This window comes from Hirundo rustica, chromosome 1 (assembly GCF_015227805.2).
Source record: "Hirundo rustica isolate bHirRus1 chromosome 1, bHirRus1.pri.v3, whole genome shotgun sequence".
Taxonomy (NCBI): Eukaryota; Metazoa; Chordata; class Aves; order Passeriformes; family Hirundinidae; genus Hirundo; species Hirundo rustica.
Window position 1 is genome coordinate 85988037 of NC_053450.1, and position 19403 is coordinate 86007439.

The window sequence follows — 19403 nt, forward strand, 5'->3', positions numbered from 1 at the left end:
TGCACTGCTTAAGATAATATATCAGAATAGTTCACCTTAAGCATCTTGACTTTTTTTAATCTCTCCCAAGTCTCATTAATGCAGAATATAACAGAGTGCTTTAAACAGTAGAGCAGATAGCACTTTTTGAAAATACTCTTTTGAAAGTACTGTTGTCAGATAGTCTTGAATGCCTTACATGAGGCTACATTCCTTTTGTGTTCTCTTCAAAATCACAACAGCTGGCTTCTAATACTCCTCTCTCCCTAAAGACAGTGTTTTGCTTCTGCAAATTAGAAGCCACAATCCTTTTTGCTCTCTCCCTTCTCTTTTTTTTCAGCCTGTGTGTGGACAAAAAAACACCAGACCAAAACAAACTATTAGACGACCCAGGAGCTTGATTTACATATGTTTGTGCTAGCATGTGCTAAAATTAATGAGCTGCCAGAAATTAATTCCTTCTGTAATTACTTGTTAAGATTACATGATGATACAATCATATACAGTAGGAAGAAAAAGACTGTATTTTATGTGCTCGAGATGCTATCACTGGTTCCACTCAAATCTGATGTGCTAAACTGAAACCCTGCAGATAAAGAGTTTGGTTTCCTGCATGCTTTACTAGAGACACAACTGGAAATACATATTAATATGACATAAAAGGTTTTTATTTCTATAAGATTTTTTTGGTGGAATTTTGACTCACTTGTTGAAGAAAGTGATAAAACTTCTGTTTGCTGTGGTTGTATCTTAATTATTCTTGAATTCTTAAAAATATGTAAAAAAGGAAAAAGTGTTTCTTAGTACATGCTTGGTCTGTTTTAATGAGACCTTCAGTGTGTCAAGTCAGAACTGTGATTTTTGGACTGGATTTTACAGATATCTTTCTGATCTTCATGCGCCTGGGGACCCAGCTTGGCAGTGCATTGGTGCTCAGCATCAGTGGATTCTGCAGCTTATGCACAACTGTAAGGAGAGCTATGTTAAAGAGCAAAAAGGCAAGGATACATTTTTATTTCACCTTAATATACATATATATGTATGTATGTATGTGTATTTGACACTTAGGAATTTGGCATTGCCTTTTATTTGATTCTAGTTTTAGTTTTTCCCCATCAATTTAGATAGCTTTTTACAAAGTTGAATACTAACTTAATTTTTGTCTTTATTCCGTTATAAAAACAAAACAGCAGTTGGAGTTTTCTTTTTGCTTAATTTATAACTTTTAAGCTCTTTACATGGGAAAAAAATTAAATTTCAATCATTATCTATGGTTTACTGTCCTCTTGAAACACTTCTTTGAGGTCATATGAAGTTCGGATTGTTCTCTGAATCTGCCAGTTAGATTTCTTTGTTACAGCATATTCTGTTATTATATGGATACATGGGACACTGGGGCACAGTGGAGTAATGCTTAAATCCTTGACATGTATTAATGGTATTATGGAGTACTCTTCTTCTTTGTGTGCATTTTCAAAATTCAGGTTGTGCCGAATCTGTACAGACCTGTGAGCTGGAGAAAGGGGATATTTAGGCCAAGTTATTATTAAGACCAATATGGATACATAGTTATATTCTGTCTTTGACAATGTTGCTCCTCAAAAAAAAGTGTGGGTATTGCTTGCAGGTATGGTAACAACTTAGCTACAAATTAACATGATCTATCACACTAGCCTACATATAAAAAGCCTTCCAGCAGGTGGAAGGCTGCTGGCCTGACACTTCTAGTCGTAAAATCTGAAAACTGGATTTTCAAATTTGGAAATAGGAACAATGCCTTGTTTCTTAAGAAGTCTTACAGAGTTTGCTGCCAATTCTGAAATGAATAGTCATGTTGGAATCTGGCATCCCTTGGCTTATAGGTAACTCCCGTGTTTAGTGTACGCATATCCCAAGCCAAATAAGGTATTTTATTCTGAGAAACCGCAAAAGTTTTACTGAGTTAGAGCTGCTGTAGAAATGTGCTGTAAATTTTCTGCAGAGGCTTTAACTTTGTGTTGCACAGGTTGTGACATGAGGCACGGAGCGCATCACTTTTGACAGCAATTTTTAGCTTAAAAGTGTGCACAGACCATCTTTGTTCTGCTACATGGTGTGAAGTGCTGTGAAACCACCTGGAATGCCACACCATTTTCCTGGCATCTTGGTGAAAATTCAGAATGTTTCCAAACTCCCCCCATCTTCTTTCCTTGTCAAAAGCCCTCATGAGGCACCACCACCAGCCTCACAACATTAAGTTATCAGGAGCAAAACCCACTTGTGAGAGCAGCCATGGTTAATGATTCTAAGCTTCCTTCTCTCACTTGCAAAATTTTGAATGGCCATTTTCCAGCTTTTTAGCAAGAAAAATAGAGACATGATGATACTTAGTACTTGAGACTTTTTTTTTAGTGGTCTATATAATTTTGTTATGCAGGCTCTAGTGAATGTGTGGAAAATGTCTAAATTCCTAGATTTGCCTTGAAAAATCTCAACATGTTTGGTATTTTTCTTTCAACAAAACTGCTTACCTCAGCCTTAATGCCAAAGGGGCCATTATGATAGAGCTTTGTTTGACTCACAGAAGAAGGAATTTATATAACTTGAATACCTAATAAGTGCGAGTATCAATAGATAATATTTTCTGCCTGTAAGAAAGAAATGATAACAGCTCATTGAATTCCAATCATTTTCTTCCGGCTTTCTATGTGGTGTTCCACTGATTATAGTTTTTTGTACAGATTTTAAAATACTCAAGAATCAATCCTAGCTGATTGAACTTCTCACTTAGTATCTAGTAGGACAAAGGAAAGTTGGTAAGCCTGATTTTTACTTTGCATCGATCTTTAATTTTGGCATACACCAGGTGGAGAAGGAAAAAAGAAAACTCAGAAGTAACTGCCAAGTAGAGCAATGCTGGATGTGATTAGAGGCATGGCATGCATCTTAATCTACTTTAATGTGTGTATGTTTTTCAAACAGGGAAGGTGTGGAGATTTGCTTAGTTTCGTTATGCAAGACTGTGAGATCTAATCAACTTAAACAAGTTAGAAATGTTGTATATTCATAAATTCCTAGGCTCTTTTATTTATGATAAAATAATAATAAAATTTCAAACATTTAAGTCTTCCACTTAACACATGCTTCAAAAAAAAATTTACTTTTTTGTTTATCCAGCATGTGGAGGAAGAGATGGATGATAAGACTGATATTCTGATGAAAGGGCATTGCATTTCTTCTGGGTTTCCATTGTTTCTAGCAGATGGCAGTCTTCATATTATGAATGCTGGAACAAGCAGACAGCAATTTTAGTCCCATCTTGAGCATACCAGCTATTTCTGGCTATTCTTACCTTAGTTCTTTTGCCAGCTGAATTTGTGGGTTCAAACTGATTGAGTCAAAACTTTTCAGAATAGTAAACATAAACCTCAGTAGCAGATTGTATCTATTTCTAAATTTCTGCAAAATTCTTCACCTTCCAGCTGAGTTTGCGCCAAAGCAGTTTGCTGCTATTTTATTAGTTTTGAAAGTAGAACTGTGCTCTGAGTCATTATACATGACTTTTAGTACTTTAAATAGGTTTGGAATTAGACAAACTCTCTGCTTTTCTTACCTGGATAAAGTTGGGTTTTTTAAACCATTCTGAATGGGATTTTTGCAGATGATTGTCAAACTGCAAATATTCTCAAAGAATTTATTTGCTGGCCATGATGTATTCAGGAAGGGAAGGCTAACACTGCAATTATTTGTTAAACAAGCTAAAACACAATCCTAAGCAAATTCTAAGGAGAACTTACTCCAAATTTACTCACTAGTATAAGTCAACAGTGTATTATATGAGACAAAATTGTTCCAGCTGTCTCCACACAACAAGAAGGCTGACCCATTAGTCATTACAACTGAAATAATTTAATTTTCTCATATAGAAATAGCATCTTCTCCTATTGTCTGTAAGAGGTTATGACCTATCCAGGCCAATAGGAATGGCAGTCAGGAAAAGTCCCCAATACCAACAAGAAACAAGTCTAGTTTTCCACATCCTCTCTAGGGTCCTCACCTGATGATTGCCTTCTTGTTAATAACTTCCAAGGGTCTCCAAATTGAAGGACAAGAGTGAGCTAATTTAGATGCCAAGGTATTGGAATGTGCTATCAGAACTTTGTGTATTAGAGATATATTTAAATACATGTTTGTTTTAGGTTGATATCTAAGTGTGTATTTTTGATCTAAGTGTGAATCTTTTACTACTATCACAAGATTTAAAAAAAAAAACCCTCTGGTCTTGTATGTTACTGGAGGTGAACTCCATTTTGTAAGAAATACTCAGCAATTGGAATGATGTCCTAGATGTGCAAAGTATCATTTAATATCATAGCATGGTGTGGTCTCTGATGCAACCTGAGGAAACCATGTCAAGTTTACACAACTGTAATGATCTTGGGAGTTGTTTCTCAGAGTTTATTTCAGGTGTCAGCAGAAATCTTGTTTGTTTCCAATGCTGTTGTTTCCAGTTAATCCAACTTGTGTTAATATTATTTCCAAAAACTTAAAGGGCATATCCAGCTGTGCTAAGCTTTGTCAAATAATTTGGCGTTGTGACTTAAAAAGCTGACAACCGCTGACATCAAATTGTTTAACTGAATTTTTCCTTTGATTATAGTAGACATTGATCATAATAGATGCGGTAATCTGATCATTAGTTAATTGCTTGCATTTATTTCAATGGATACAGGTAGGATGGAGATTTCATTCAAGTCCTGTGTATGAAATACTTCACAGCAGCATTTTGGAGTGTATTTCCCTTGAGGAATAACTCTGTATGTGTATGGATGTAGCGTTTCCCCTCAGTCTAAACAACCCTGTTAGTTCGCTGATTAATCTTGCATTATGTAGATTAATGTTTCATTATGTACTAAGATATGGCTGTTGTTATTCACCCATCATTGCCTTTAGCCTATCTTGCTATAGCATCTTGTCTTGCTATAGCAGACCTTCCTCATTTATGAGGCAAAAAAGAATGCAGGCATGTGATGTTCATATTATGAGAAACTGCTTGACTCCAAGCGCACATGTTTTAAGGAGTCTGTGAAAGTGCAGATGAGACAGCAGATCAGAATTTCTCCTGCACTGAAGTAGCCAGGACAAAGAGACCAAACAGCATCACCAAAGGCATCGTGAGGCAGTGCAGGGGATACCCAAATCATAAAGCTCCCAGGCTCCTGTCCTTGTCTTAAGCCATTCTCCAGCTTCTCTGATGATCAGATTCTTTCATTAATGCTGCAGCTGTAGGTATGGGGGTAGCGCTAGCTCTGCTTATGTAGTAGTGCTTGTAAATGTATGGATTTATTGCATTAAATAGAAGACTTAAAATGCTATCTACCTTACTCATGGAATAGGCAGTTGTGCTCCTTTATTGTTTTTGAGACTTTTTTATGGTCATGAGGTTTTCCTGAAGCATAGATGTATTAGTGTTACCTATCTAGTCATATTCCACTGTTTTGTCCACTGGGAGTACTTCAAGTAGGTAAAGCCAGATGGCTGCTGTTACTTAGTGTGTAGATATGTTAAAGAGAAGGAGATGCATGAGACAGAAGAAAAAAAAGGAAAAAGAGCATTTTTTCAAGCCATGAATATAAAGGTTACCATGAAAGAGCATATGCTCACCCAAAACAGTATTTATTAGATTTCTAGTCAGAAATATTTGAATGGTAAACTGAATTGTGCTGGTATTTTATGCCTTGTATTGGCTAAAGCCCAAACTGCTGGTTTTGACCTTTGATCTTATGATTTGTAGACATCTAAGGGACTTTCAGTTCTGGTACCTGGATACTAAATGGTTTCCTTCAGTTAAGACTTTACATATTTTTAAATTGTAACTGTACATGGCAATTCCTCTATTATTAAAGCATAATTGTAGTTTTTCACTATGGTTTATGCTTCCCAGATTTGTTGGAGTGCAGGAAACATGAAGAACATAATGACATAAGATGACATGAAAATAAATGTAAATAAATGAGGTTTAGCTTAAAATTTTCCTGAGGCACTGGGCAGATGGCCAGAAGGAGTTAAGCAATGGGATTCTTAATGCAAGAAGCAGGGATAGAAGCTGCAGAGGTTATGACTCTTTTCTGTGTGGCCAGTGGTTATTTGCTTAGATTTTAGTAGTGGTTTAGTAGGTTTCATGATCCTTTGAACTAAAATGGGTACGGGCTTCTATCCAGTTATCATCAAACTAACTGAGAAATCATTAATTTCTTAGCAGGTTGTTGCTAGCTTTGTCAAGTCTCACTCCTACAAATTCCTGTTAAAACCACTTTTGCCAGTACCATTGATGGTGATTCTTTGGGTGACCTAAATCAATCATCTGTGATGCAAATCTTTTGAGATTTTATTTCATATTGTTGCAAATAAGCTACCTGTTAGTAGCTAACCTGATTAGAAAAAAAAGCTGTAAATGGAAACACTGACATGGTTGTAGTGTGATCTTTCTGCTACCCTTTGGTTTGCAAAATATATAATACACAACCTATTAAAGGTCCCGATGTGGAGCCAGCTCTCCAAACAAGAGTATGATAGTACAGTCACTGTGGTTTTTTTTCTTTTCAATTATTATAATCTCCTTTTTTAGTCCTTATTCCTGAAAAAAAGTATAATTTTTGCAGCACTGAGTATGATGCACAGCTCTCCAGATCTTGTAAAAAACTCTGCAGGGTTTTTCTGTGCCAGAGTAGCAGCAGCTGTACTTGGTGTGAAAGAGAGAAATGGATGCTTAGACCATGTTGCTCTTTCTTTTGTGCCACACTGAGATTCTATTCACCTTGCAATGAATGATCCATCTTTGTTAGATCAGACAGGCCGGCAAGGCTTGTGTCAAAAGGGCCTTTTCAATTTGTTATGCTAGCAGCTGGTTCTCTTCCATTGCCTTTGCTTACTGTACATCTGGAAGAAGAATTCTTGCAGCTGGGAGTCATTTCATGTCTAAACCACATCCCCTGTCCATAGCAGAAATACCCTTTTGACAGCAGATGTCAAGCAAACTCTTAATGGGTTATTAATTAAAGAAAAAAAAAAAAGTGAGAGAGAGAATAAAAATTGATCAGTACAAAAATGAACAGCAGATTTATTTCCTTCTTTTACTACCCGTATTTATAAGTTTGCTGTAATTTAGAAATTCAAGTAGAATCCAGCATGTTTAGGGACATGCTTATTTTATGTAATATCTTAAATAATATTAAAGTACTATAAAGAAAGTAACTATTGGGATTAAAAAGGAACACAGATAGCTTAAAATCAAAATTTTAAAGGTTATTCTGAATGAAGACAGATTGAAACTCTTCAGTGGCCAGAATTTTAGCTTTGTGTCTGCTCCAGTCTTCAGTACTTTTTCAGGCAATTGAGTTAAAGTGAGTTTTTCCAAAAGTGCTGATGGTCTTGATGTCTGCTAAAGCTAGTAAAATGAAGTAATTTTTATTTATGTTCTGAACTTGAATGCTTGGCTCTTGTTTCAGAATTTTTTGGCCTGAAGAGCTGACAATAAGGCATATCCTTAGGCTGTGAAATACTTAGAACACCACTAGAATAGGCCTAGTTACCCTTTTTGTAGTAAACTGAAAAACAGTTTCATTATAAATGCATTTACAGTAATGAAGACTAGCCTTAAGGTATAAAAAAGCATTCATTTTTAAATATCTCCCCAAAACATTTTTTCTATCAATTTTAATCTTCCATGCTCATCTCCTTTCTAGAAAAGCAATCGGTTTTCTTCTTAGTCACCATAAAATGTAAAGTTAGAAAGAAAAAATGCGAAAGAATAAAACACAGTTATTCATCCGCCGAGCAGGTTAATTTTTCAGTCGTTTCTCCTGCTCGCCTAATTTCTCGCCTAGACAAATTGAAATTCTCAATGCGGTGTCCTTGAAAGGAATCTTATCCTGGTAGCGTCGGTGCGGGCTCCAGGCACCGTGTGTTTGGTCAACAAGCAACAGTGGGTGGTCAGGCTGCAGCACAGGACAAGGGCCCGCTGTGCACGGGAACAAACGTTCAAAGGTGTTTAAGGCTGGTAAGGAAGTCTGCCGCCCTTCAGAGAGTCAGGAGGCTATAGATCAGCCTTCCCTCGCTATTGTAGCCTGTGAGAAAATTCACTGTAAGATACATAATGGCTGAGAAAATACAGTAGCTGTATTCACCTGGTTGCACATCTTGTAGGCTCTATTTTTTTTTTTTTTTTTTTTTTTTAATTCATCTTGCTCATATACACGTTGTGTATGTTGTATGTACGTGTGCGTGTTGTATATGAGCAAGTCTGTGTAATGGCTGACATTTGACTTAACATGGAAAATCTCACTGAACAATTACTTAACCTAAGGCTGGTCACTTGTTAACAATTTTCTTTGGCACTGCAGGAAGTACTGGCACAATGTTAATCCCCTGATAACCAGTAGCTTCTGTAAAAATCTTTACTGCAAGTCGAGTAATTGATGCACCGGGCTGGCAGAATTGCAGAGTGGCTGGGGCTGGATTACCGAGGGAGGCGAGAGATGTGTGACTTCTTCAAGAAACCTCTGGCTGCCAGACCTCAGGGGGAAAAAAAACCCAGGCAGTTGTGGAGCAATGGATATTGCAGAACAATTTTTACACTCAGTTTGGTAATAGTTTAGGAATATGAAGGTAAAGCAGCTTTTAAAATTTTAAATCGCTGGCTGGTTTGCATACCTTGGAAAAATTTATTTTAGGCAAATTTCATGTCAGTTGTCTTTTTAATGGAGTTTGTAACACACTGCTTGCCAAGAGCTTGCAGGTAACAATCCAAAAATGGGGTTGAGGTTTGTACATGAGCTACAGAGGCTGTAGGACAGAAGTACCCTATAGTATGATAAACCTGCAGTTAGGGGTCAGTGCAGGTGGCTTATGATTTACAGAAAGTTAGAGAAGTAATATCAAAAAGAATTGTGCATTTACTGTGTTCTTTAGATTCTTATTTTGGTGAGATCTTACTGCACTAGAACAGAAGAAGAGTGAATGAAACCACTGAAATATTTTTATTTCACACGGCCTCTGAATGTGCAACTTCAAAATATCTGTGCAAAAAAAGTTGAAACCCACTAAAGTCCTTTAAAAATAAAATTAAACTAATTAAGCAGTATTGAGATCCTTAAAACTTCATATTTGATCTTCTCATGATTATATAGTTGCAAATATAATAAAGTGTTAATTATACTTTTGTTTTATCTTTAATGTTGGATAGTAGGAGAGAATGTAGTACATTTATTTTTTCCTGTGTTTCTTTGGTTAAATATACACTTGGCACTGGAGTCACTGGCAGATAATGCTCCATGTAGGTGCTGTATTTTGGAAAAAAATTCTTTTGTAGCTTCAAGATGCAGTGTATTTTTAAAAAGTAAAGATCTACCAGGAATATTTTTTTCATGTTGTTTATACTTCTCAAAACCTGTTAGCACAGTAAAAAGCTAATTTCTCAAAACTTTAAATTGTTGCTGTCCTACATTCAGGATCTAGGAATGTAAAAATAGTACACAAATCAAATACTGAGTGGGCAGTAAATTATTATTTGGTTAGTTTATTTAGGTTTGTAAATATTATTGTCTGCAGTCCATACTACTATTAATTCATTGTATTACATTACACTGCTAAATTTAAGCTGCTGGCTCCAGAGAGAGAACAAGTTGGGATAGAAGAAAAATGGTTTGTAAGTTAACTCCTACTTTTTTTACGAGATGTATGTGTTAGTGTGCAGTCTTCAAGCGCTATCTTCTGGTAGGGTGAAAGCAAGATCAGCTTTGCTAATGTAGTCCAGATGTTTATTAGTCCTGAGGGTATATGTGCTGTTGTAGTTCCCTGCTGCTGTGTTATACTTGCTTGTAATGCTAGACAACCAATTAAGAAATTAGTTCATGTTAAACTTTCTTTTCCTGGTATGCCAGCAAACTGATGATGTGGTTTTTCTGGGGGAACAAGAGAGTATTCTTTACATGTTTTCTGTTACTGGTGAGTATATAAAGCATTCGGGCTGCATGGGTTTAGTGCATCAGCAGCAATACAGCTGCCTCAAGCAAGTGGTTTTAATTGAACTGATTCACATTAAGGTGTTTTGGTAAGTGTGTCTGTTTTTCCTAACTCTGACGTTTAATTGTCGCTGTCATTTTTAGAGAACATCTGTTTACAAGACATTTCTTATATTAATACACAGTCTGAAAGCTGAGAACTTGAATCCTATGCAGAGAGATCAGAGGATTTTTTTGTTGTAGTTTTTATGAACATAATATTGCTACACTCTTGCCAGTATTTTTTTAATAAAATGTGTTTTAAATCTGTGACAATTTTGACTTAGCCTTCTTGACATACCTTTTTTTTTCCCAAATAAAATGCAAATATGTTGAATCTCACTCAAAGGTCCCTGAAATCCCAGGAACTATTTGAGACACTTAAATTTTCTCAGTGTTTACTACAATTTTCTTTTTATTCTGTGTAGAATTTCTGTAAGATAATGGATATATATATATATATATATATTTTTTTTTTTTTTTTTTTAATCTGAAGAGGAATTAATTTGTTTTGGTTTTACTTCATTCTGTAAGGTGGCTAGATTGTTTTCCTGGATGCTGATTACTGCAAAGCTTTGGGTTTTTGCTTTCTCATTAGTGTGCATTTTTAGTTCTTTCAAAAGGAAAAGTCTTTCCAGAAATTCTTGTTCAAATTCAACGTAGATCTTCTCTGTGGTGTGAGTGGATAATGCACTTAAATCACTGCAGTAGATTCTATGTTGCTGAAACTCATCAGTTTTAAAGCTGTCATAAAGATGAGTTGTGTTTAATAAGTGGTGTAGGAGTTAAATAGTGAACAGAATCATAGCACAGCCTGAGGATAGGAGGCTGAGTTCACTGAGTCAGTTCATACAGTGTGTCAATCACAATTATGAATAATGTAGCAAATTGGATTTATTTACTTATGTGTCTTATACTATCAACAGTAAGAAGATGAGTGGAAGATCTGGAAGTTATTTTGGTAATGTTAATGCTGCAGTGAAAGGCCATAGGAAATTTCTTTAAAAGCCTTTAAAGAATTATAAGAGAAAGAACGTCTTTCAAAATGAACCCAATACTGTCACCTATTGGAAGTTTGTGATAAGTTTCACAATACTTTATATTGCACTCTAAGCCCAGACTATTGAAATGAAAGGATTAGCCATGCTGCTCTGACACAGAATAAATGTGAATAGTTTTTATTTTGTTTTACTCCTGAATCTTGACTGTTTTAGTACTACAGGTGGTGGTCATCCTTTGTGGCCTTCCTGTTATTTTAAGTGAATCTAGCTATCAGTGGAAAAGATGAACAATATAAACTCAAATGCTGGGATTCTCACTAAAAATTTCAGCATGAATTACCAGGGGCAGTTTCATCTCAGTATAAGAAAAGATTTTTTTGCATTGAGAACAGTTAATCACTGAAGTAACGTGATTTACAGCGTCCCTAGTGACATTGTAAAGTTGCCATCACTGGAGGTTTTCAACACTGAACTGGACAGGGTGCTAGATAATCTCACCCTGACTCCTTTTCCCATGAAAGGTTGGACTAGATGGTCTTCTGAGGTCCTTTCCAAACTGGGCTGTTCTATAATTATGTGAATTTTGATTCATTTAAGTTTACTTGTTACAGCTCAGTTGAGTAATGCTGAAATAGTTTTTGATGACTGCTTTCAGAAATGTCTCTATAAGGTGAAATGCATAAAGCAGAAATTTAGACTTTAAAAAGGTTATTTGCAGTGCCACAGTACATCAAAAAATTACCACAGTCCTCTTATTCTTCTTATATGGTTATTTTTCAAAATGTATGTTAGGCTCCAAGTATCCACCTTCATCAGATTAGATCCTTGCTTAGACTTGTGAACAGTGACCTACATGTGGACAGGCACCCGAAGTTAAAAATAATTGTTTGATACACTGGAAAATATTTTGTGGGTTTGTAGTTATGTATAAATAAAGACATTTACAAAGGAAACATACCATTAGTTCATCTGATTCCTGGTGGATGGATTCTCTCTACCTGAACTCTGTAGAGGCAAAACAGCTAAGTAATAGTTGAACACTCTGCCCTTAACTGCTTCAGCTAGATGCAAAAGAAGCATGTGCTGCTGAAAAGCGTATTTAGGACATACAGCAGAAAAAAAGCATCAATGTCACTAATGGCATAGGTACATATTTATCCATGGCTTTCAAGCAACTAATTGTAGGGCATTAGTTATAAACAGGAAGATACAGACCAAAGAATGGCCTTTTTCCCATGGTACTTGTGGTTTTGGCTCTGCTACAGAACTCAATAGAGGTGCTATTGAATAGCACTGATACAGATGAACAAAGAGTCTAAATAAAACAAGATTAAAAATGTTTTTGTAAGATAACATTTGTATCACTGAATTAAATTATAATTCCACATGCAGCATGCAATTTCATGTCAACTGATGTGCAAAATTATTCTAACTTTTGAGGTTTTTCCCCTCTGCGCAGGCAACGCGTTGCTCCACAGCCCCATGCTGGACCTGGACAGTGATGTGCGTCCATCGCCCATTGGCCATCTCAGTCAAACTGCTTCACTCAAAAGGGGCAGCAGCTTTCAGTCTGGCCGTGATGATGGTAGGTATCTGTTCTATTTAAAAAAAAAAAAAAAAAATCCGCACTCACCACTGTACACTGTGTGGTGTAGTCAAAAAGCCCAAACGAAAACCCACACTCTGTGTATTTGTTTTGGATTGTTACGAAATACATCTTAAACATCACTGTTGCTTACTAAAGAGAAGTCCTCCATGTTTTCTGCAAGCAAAGAGCGGTGCATAAAATTCAAAGTCAAGTTCAAAATTTGCTTCTTAGAATGTAGTTAAAGTAGTAAAAGTCTTTTTTTCTACAAAACCATGTCTTTTCTCTTGTGTGCAGAGCCTACTACGTTTCTCTTGTTACACCTTTTGTGTACGTTTGCTAACCTTGCACTTGCACCTTCCCTGACTTCACATATCTGGCTCCCTCATTCTTTAAACCCAAAAAGGGAAACAAAATATTTGACTAAGCTCAAGCAGTCTGTCTGTCCATGACCAGCTGAGCCTTCTGTGTTGTAAGTGTCCCCAGTACCCTTGTCCAAACAACTTCTTCTCAGGAATCTTTCAATGGTGACATCACAGGAGACAGGAAACATGCTTTTCACAGAAATAGACGTCTTACTGTTACCCTTGTCATTTCTCAGCCCAAAGCCTGGCATGGAGGTGATTAGCAAGTGTTACAAAGTAAAACACTAAATTTCTTGTTTGTTTTTGAATGCCATCCACTAGCAATAAGAATGCCTCACTTAATGTAGCAAGCAACACCCAAAATCCAGTTTAAGTTGTTTGAATTCTTTTGCATGAACAGGGACTTAATTGCGTGTACAGCTGACAATTCCACTTCAGTTATTTTGCTTTTAGAGTCTTAGTTATGGATCTGTTGCCTTTTACAAACTGAAAAAAGTAAATTTGCAGCAAGTTTTGCATACTTGGTAGACACCAATTTAAACCAAGATTCAAAGAAAAACTGGAGAATTGGAGCACTGTAGTAATAATCCATCCGAGTTTCCTAGAGGTAGAATGAGTTGCCTCTTAGTTGAGTTCCTTGGTGCTTAGGTGCACGTGACCAGTGATACCTCTGCCATCCTTGTTCTCTGAATGGAGAGACAAACCAAACCTACAGTTTAGGATGCCTGTGCAAGAGCTGCCATTCCAAACGTGCCGTGATGTGTTCTGCAGTTTGTTTGTGGATCTTTTTAGTTTTTGGTACATTTAAGGAGTGGCATCTCTGGGCTTTTTTTGTGATTTGGTGTGCTTGGGTGTTTTTTCCTCTGATATATTTGACAGTGATTGTCCAAGATACTGGTTAAAGAAATTGCTATGATTTCAAAACTGCAGCATTCAAATAACATTCAGTTCTTGCTTGACCATATGTTCATGAGAATATGTAAACAATAGACAATAGCTTTAGTTTCAGTTTTAGAATGGTATAGCAGGTATTATATTATACAGCATTATAATAGAATCAATGGAATAAAATACAGATTGGAGCTTTCTCTAGCAACAAAGTAAAAATATCCTGAATTTATGGTCATTGCTTTTGATATGATGTGCAGTAGCTTATTCTAAGAGCTATCTGCTGTCTGCAGACTTGGGACTAAGCCTGAAATGTGCTTCCTTGAGGGGAAAAGATTTTCATAGAAAAAGTAAATCTTGCCAGTATATTTCCAGTTACCAACAGACATCCCTGGTTATAACCTTGGATTGATACTGGAGCTTTTGTCAAAGATGAAATGGTTTCTCAAAGGAGCTGAATTTTTTTCATTAGAAGTTGGGGTTTGTAGAAGTTACAGAGCCTCTGCTGCTATAGCTCTGTTGGCACAGCTTTCTTACGCAGTCACAGCTCGTTAATGAAAGTTTTTCTGCCACTAGGTCTAGACCAGTTCTCTGGCAGTCATAAACCAAGCTGGTGAAAGTATCTTATCTCTGTCTGCACTAGGAGCATTTCTAGTTGAGCTTTGACATTTTCATGCCTCCTAAACAGATAATATCACTCTCAGTACAGTTGCAATTGAGTTATGTCAGACCCTCTTTCCAAATTTTGGGCTTCCATTATTATTTTATTTTCAAACACTATTACAAAATGCCTAAACCTTTTTTCTGTGAGAGGAGGGTAGGGTAGATGTTCAATTCTCCAGGATGAATATTTCACATGGTTTACTTTATTTACTGTGTTAGTAAACTTTCTCTTTACCCCCTTTTTCCCACTGCACAGGAAACTGGAAGAAGTTATCTGTTGCCAAGATTTCATTTGAAAGTTTTCAAATGTCTTGATTGTTTTCATGGTACCTTACATTTCAGAGTGGTTTGAGGACAGAAGACTGTCTGAATGGATTTTTAGGTGGATTGCCTTAGATACCCGCACAAGGGGAATTATTCTGTAGACACTGTCGTAGTGCTGGCACCTTGTAAGCATGCAAGAGGAGAAGAAAGAGCTTGTATGTTTACAAACTGTGTACACATATATGGACTGGGCTTTAAATTTTTTTTTTTTTTTTATCAGAAAGGTTTTATATACACGGTATAGTCACTTGTGTTATAACAGTGCAGCAGCAAGCTAGTAGTATATTCTTCTTGTTATTTTAAAAAATGTTAATGTTGCTTTTTCCATCCCCTCTCCCCCTTTTAGCCTGGCGATACAAAGCTCCTCAGCAAGTTGTATTTGTTGAAAAGTTGACAAAACTTGTTGTAAGTCAGCTGCCCAACTTCTGGAAGCTCTGGGTTTCTTATGTGAATGGAAGTTTATTCAGTGAGGTATGGTTTCTTCTATATAAAGGACTTGTGAGTTACAAAGGTCTGTAATAATTATATTTGAAGTATTGTATTTCACTGGTAGAAGTAACAACTTATTTTAGTAAGAGATTTTTCTTTTTAAGTGAACATAAGCACGCAGTAGAATTACGTTAAATTCTGACAGTGGAGATTGTGTGTGTGGCTGTGTTCTAGTTGCTGGACTCAATATCTGGGTACTTTCACCTCTTACTCATAGCTGGCCCTTCACTGGTGATCTGAAGAAATAGCACATTGCATGAAGGGTAGAGATATGTGAAAGGCAGAGTCATACAGAAAAAATATTGTTTCCTTTCTTTGGAAAAGGAGTACTCATTTCTGGAGTTTTAAGTATTTGGAAGTGAGGTTAGGTTCAAGGCCAGAGTAGCAAAATAACCAAGGCACAGAGCAGAATTCATGGACACGTTACAGGGAGTGTAGTCTGGAAGGTTAGTCAGCTGCAACTACCTGTGCTACTACTCCTTGTTGCTCAGATGATCTGATTTTCCCAATTTATGCAAATATAATCCTGATAATGTGAGAAGAAGGGGAAAAACAAATGTAATAATTTAAGACACATGCTGGTTTTATGTACACACTCTTAACAGATTTTGAAAGGATACTTCTCAAAATTTATTATTGATAAATTAATTAATTTGTAGTATACTATGTTATTGTGTGTTTAAATCCTGAAGTCATCACATCTATCTACTATTCTTTGCAGAATAGGAGAAAAAAACAAAAGCCTTTGGAGAAGAACATTTAGAAGCTTATGTTCTTATTTTCCATTTCTCCAACCAAAGAATTAATTTATCTATTTATTGCTACCGCTTATAAATCAATATACTGTTTTCATATGATTATACTAATAGGTAGTATATCCCTTTACGTGTTGAACACAATGTACAGAGCATTATAGCTTCAGTGAAGTAGATGTTATGTGTGATCCTCATTTTACATGATAAAAATCAAAAGATATGACATTTACACATAATGTTCAGTGAAAGAAGTAAAATCAAGAATAAACCTTAGTACTGTTGACTTTCACAAAAATAATTTATTTCATAAGGGAAAATACAGTCTTTCTTTTTGACACCAGTACAGTTAAAAATTAAGCTTTTCAAATTCACCTGTTAAGTTACTGTGATTTTTTTTTTCTATGTACAATAAAATAGAAAGCAGTTTCTAGACAAACGAAGACTTGAACTGTATACAAGGGTAAGAAATCCTGCATCTGAAAATGACTGCAAGTGGAAAATGTAGTGATCTTCTGTCCTGCCTGAACAAAACATTGTTTCAATGTATTAAAAAAAACCAAAAGAAGTAGTTTTGTTTAATTCTGAACTTCTGAGAAATTAATCCCCATAGATTTGATTTCTTCCACTCCTTTGGTCCTTACAGGAGCCCCGCAAGTTCTTGGGGAGATAGGAGGGAATCCATTGCTCCTGTGTGTTCTGCATGCCACAGTCAGTTGAGGATGAGTGAGAGGAGGGGGTGACAAAAGCTGGAGCACTTCTAGAGCAGCTGAGAATGTCTGTCATCATAGTGCATTCAAGACTGGAAGTTTGTGTTTTGCTGTCAGAAGCAGTACAGATTTTAATTGTCTACAAAGAAAACTATTTTACCGTGTTGCTTGCTATTTATCATCATTCAGAAAGCAAGGCAATTGCTACTTTTTTTTTTTTAAGAAACATCCTATAAAATATGGTAGATAAGGTTATTTCAATTAGCTTAGTCTTCAAGACATTTAGTTAGTCTTCAAGACATTTTAAAACTGTAGAAAGAAAATCACCACGTATGCATTTCAAGATGTATTTTATGTCATTTGGTTTGCAGGGTTTTGGCAGGGTTCTTTTCAGTTCTGCAAGGTTAGCTGTATGCCTTAAAATATTGTCAGTTAAGATGTATGTGGTGTTTTAACAGTTCGAAAAGTTGAGTTCTTTGAATCACTCTAGGTGAAGTCACAAATGTGAATAGTAACCGTTGATCTTACCACAAGATAGTTTTGGTCTGTCTGTGCAGGAAAGGTTTAAGATTGGTCTTCAGCAAAACCACTGGGAAAAAAAAAAAAAAAAAAAAAAAAAAAAAAAAGATACCAAAGATCTATGAATTGCTCTAATTGCTCTGTTTAATCCAGCTGTAAATCTGTGTGAATTTAAAGTGGCTACCTGAAGTTTCAAGGAATAAAATTTATTTTATTTTCAATGCTTTAGAAGAGAGAAGTGGGAGTTAAATGCAGCAATAATTTGAAGGTTGTTCTCCTTGTCTGAAATGGTATAATTCAGAGCTTTAAAATACAAGAGTTTTGCAGCTATGTATTTTCCACAACTGTTAAGCAGTTTGTTTTTTCTCTAATCTTTGCTCACTTCAAATTATTTCTTTTATCTTAAAAATCTTAAATGCTTTAACTAAACGAGGATTTTGAAAAACACAGCGTTTCAAATGAGTTATTTGAAAGTAAACTGTGTTTGATGACACTCCTGTCATGTTATTGCACTTCCTGTCCAGTAGATGTTGCTATACAAATATAAAATAGGAGATCTTCTGAGTATAAAAATCGGCATTTACACTTCACCTAAGATTTGAAATAGCTTTCCCGATGTAATTTATTCTACTGAGATTTCAATACTCTCCACAGAAGGGTAGAATTGCAAACAGGAAGACTGTTAGTCAAATCATGTTTTTCTTCAACTGTAACTGTCTCATGCAACGAGTACTCATGTTCCTCTGTTCTCAAAGAAGTGACAATAAACATGCTGCTTATTTTACAGTCTCTTTTACAATTAGTTGAAATATTTAAAGAGCTTTGTAACAAAACACTGTTCCTAAACCAAACAAAAACCCTGCAACTATTCCCCTCACATCATGCATTTCCAAATTGCCTTAATTCCAAAAATTGTCTCCCACTTCACATTCATGGCTTTCTCTGGTCAGCTTCCATGCTAAAAACCACAGTTTCTCCATGTAAAATTGATGCACAAACAGGCTATATATGTTTTAGATTTCACTAACACTGCTGTGAGAAAAGTTTAATCTCAGGAAGTTTGCACTGCTTGAGTTACTCTTACTCTTGTCTCTGACTTTGTCTTAAGCACGCATTTTTCCTCAGAGTTAAACATTAGGGTACTTACCTACAATAAGTTGAGTTTATTGAGATATATACAGTCTTTGCTTAGTGAAATGTCCTGAGTTTGTTTTTATATAATTACATCATGAACTCATCGGTTTTCACTTCTTCACTTTGAAACCCCCTTTTTCAGAATTATTTTAACAGTGGTTATAAGATACTTACACTTTTCAATTTTCTCATTTTCACAAGACTGCTGAAAAATCTGGCCAAATGGAAAGATCGAAGAAAAATGCTAGGCAAAGACAAAATGATTTCAAGGTAAGTAGATGTGGTGGGGAGAACCTTAGTTTCTTTCATTTGTCTTTCATGGCAAGATACTTTAGTGTCACCTTGAAAAATAAGATTTCTTAACTAATTTTTGTACCTGCGTACCTCCTTCTCCTCCCTTCTCTACCATATACAGCCAACTATCGATCTAACATTTCTACCTGTTGTATATAGCAAGTGCATGGCTGCTTAAGCATCTTGGTAGAGATTTTTCTTTGATTTTTCTTCCCTTTCTCCTGATGCAGAAAATGATTCAGGAAGTGATGCACTCTCTGGTAAAACTTATACGTGGAGCCTTGCTTCCATTCAGCCTCAGAGAAGGAGAATTAAGACAGTATGGTGGCTGGGAGATGAAATCTGAACTTTCTGGCCAGTGGCTAACACATGTTATCCAGACTGTAAGGTAAATAGATCTCTGGACACATAAAATCATTCTATTCATGGAATATGTGTGCTTTAAGACAAAATGTTTTGTTCATTGCGTTAAACACCCTGAATTTTGAGAATGTTAACATTTTCAAAAATAGGATTGTAAAAAAACTTTCTTATGTCAGATTCAGGATTCTGTGTGCAAGTGTAATTAACGATGTCTCATGGTATAGTCTTATTACATAAGAATATATTAATTTTTTCCCATAGTATCTTATGAAAAAGTTTGAACAAAATATTTGCCTG

The 19403-nt window shown here is 35.9% G+C and overlaps 1 protein-coding gene across 2 annotated transcripts in view; it reads left to right on the forward strand.

The window, feature by feature from the left end:
• The window catches only part of EXOC2 (exocyst complex component 2), a 129026-nt gene that overhangs the window by 54559 nt on the left and 55064 nt on the right, over positions 1-19403 (forward strand). For both annotated transcript variants that reach the window (XM_040062072.2, XM_040062054.2), the window contains exons 11-15: positions 859-977; positions 12480-12605; positions 15192-15316; positions 18651-18719; positions 18974-19131. In XM_040062072.2, the coding sequence (XP_039918006.1) occupies positions 859-977; positions 12480-12605; positions 15192-15316; positions 18651-18719; positions 18974-19131 (597 nt within the window). The remainder of the gene's footprint in view (positions 1-858; positions 978-12479; positions 12606-15191; positions 15317-18650; positions 18720-18973; positions 19132-19403) is intronic.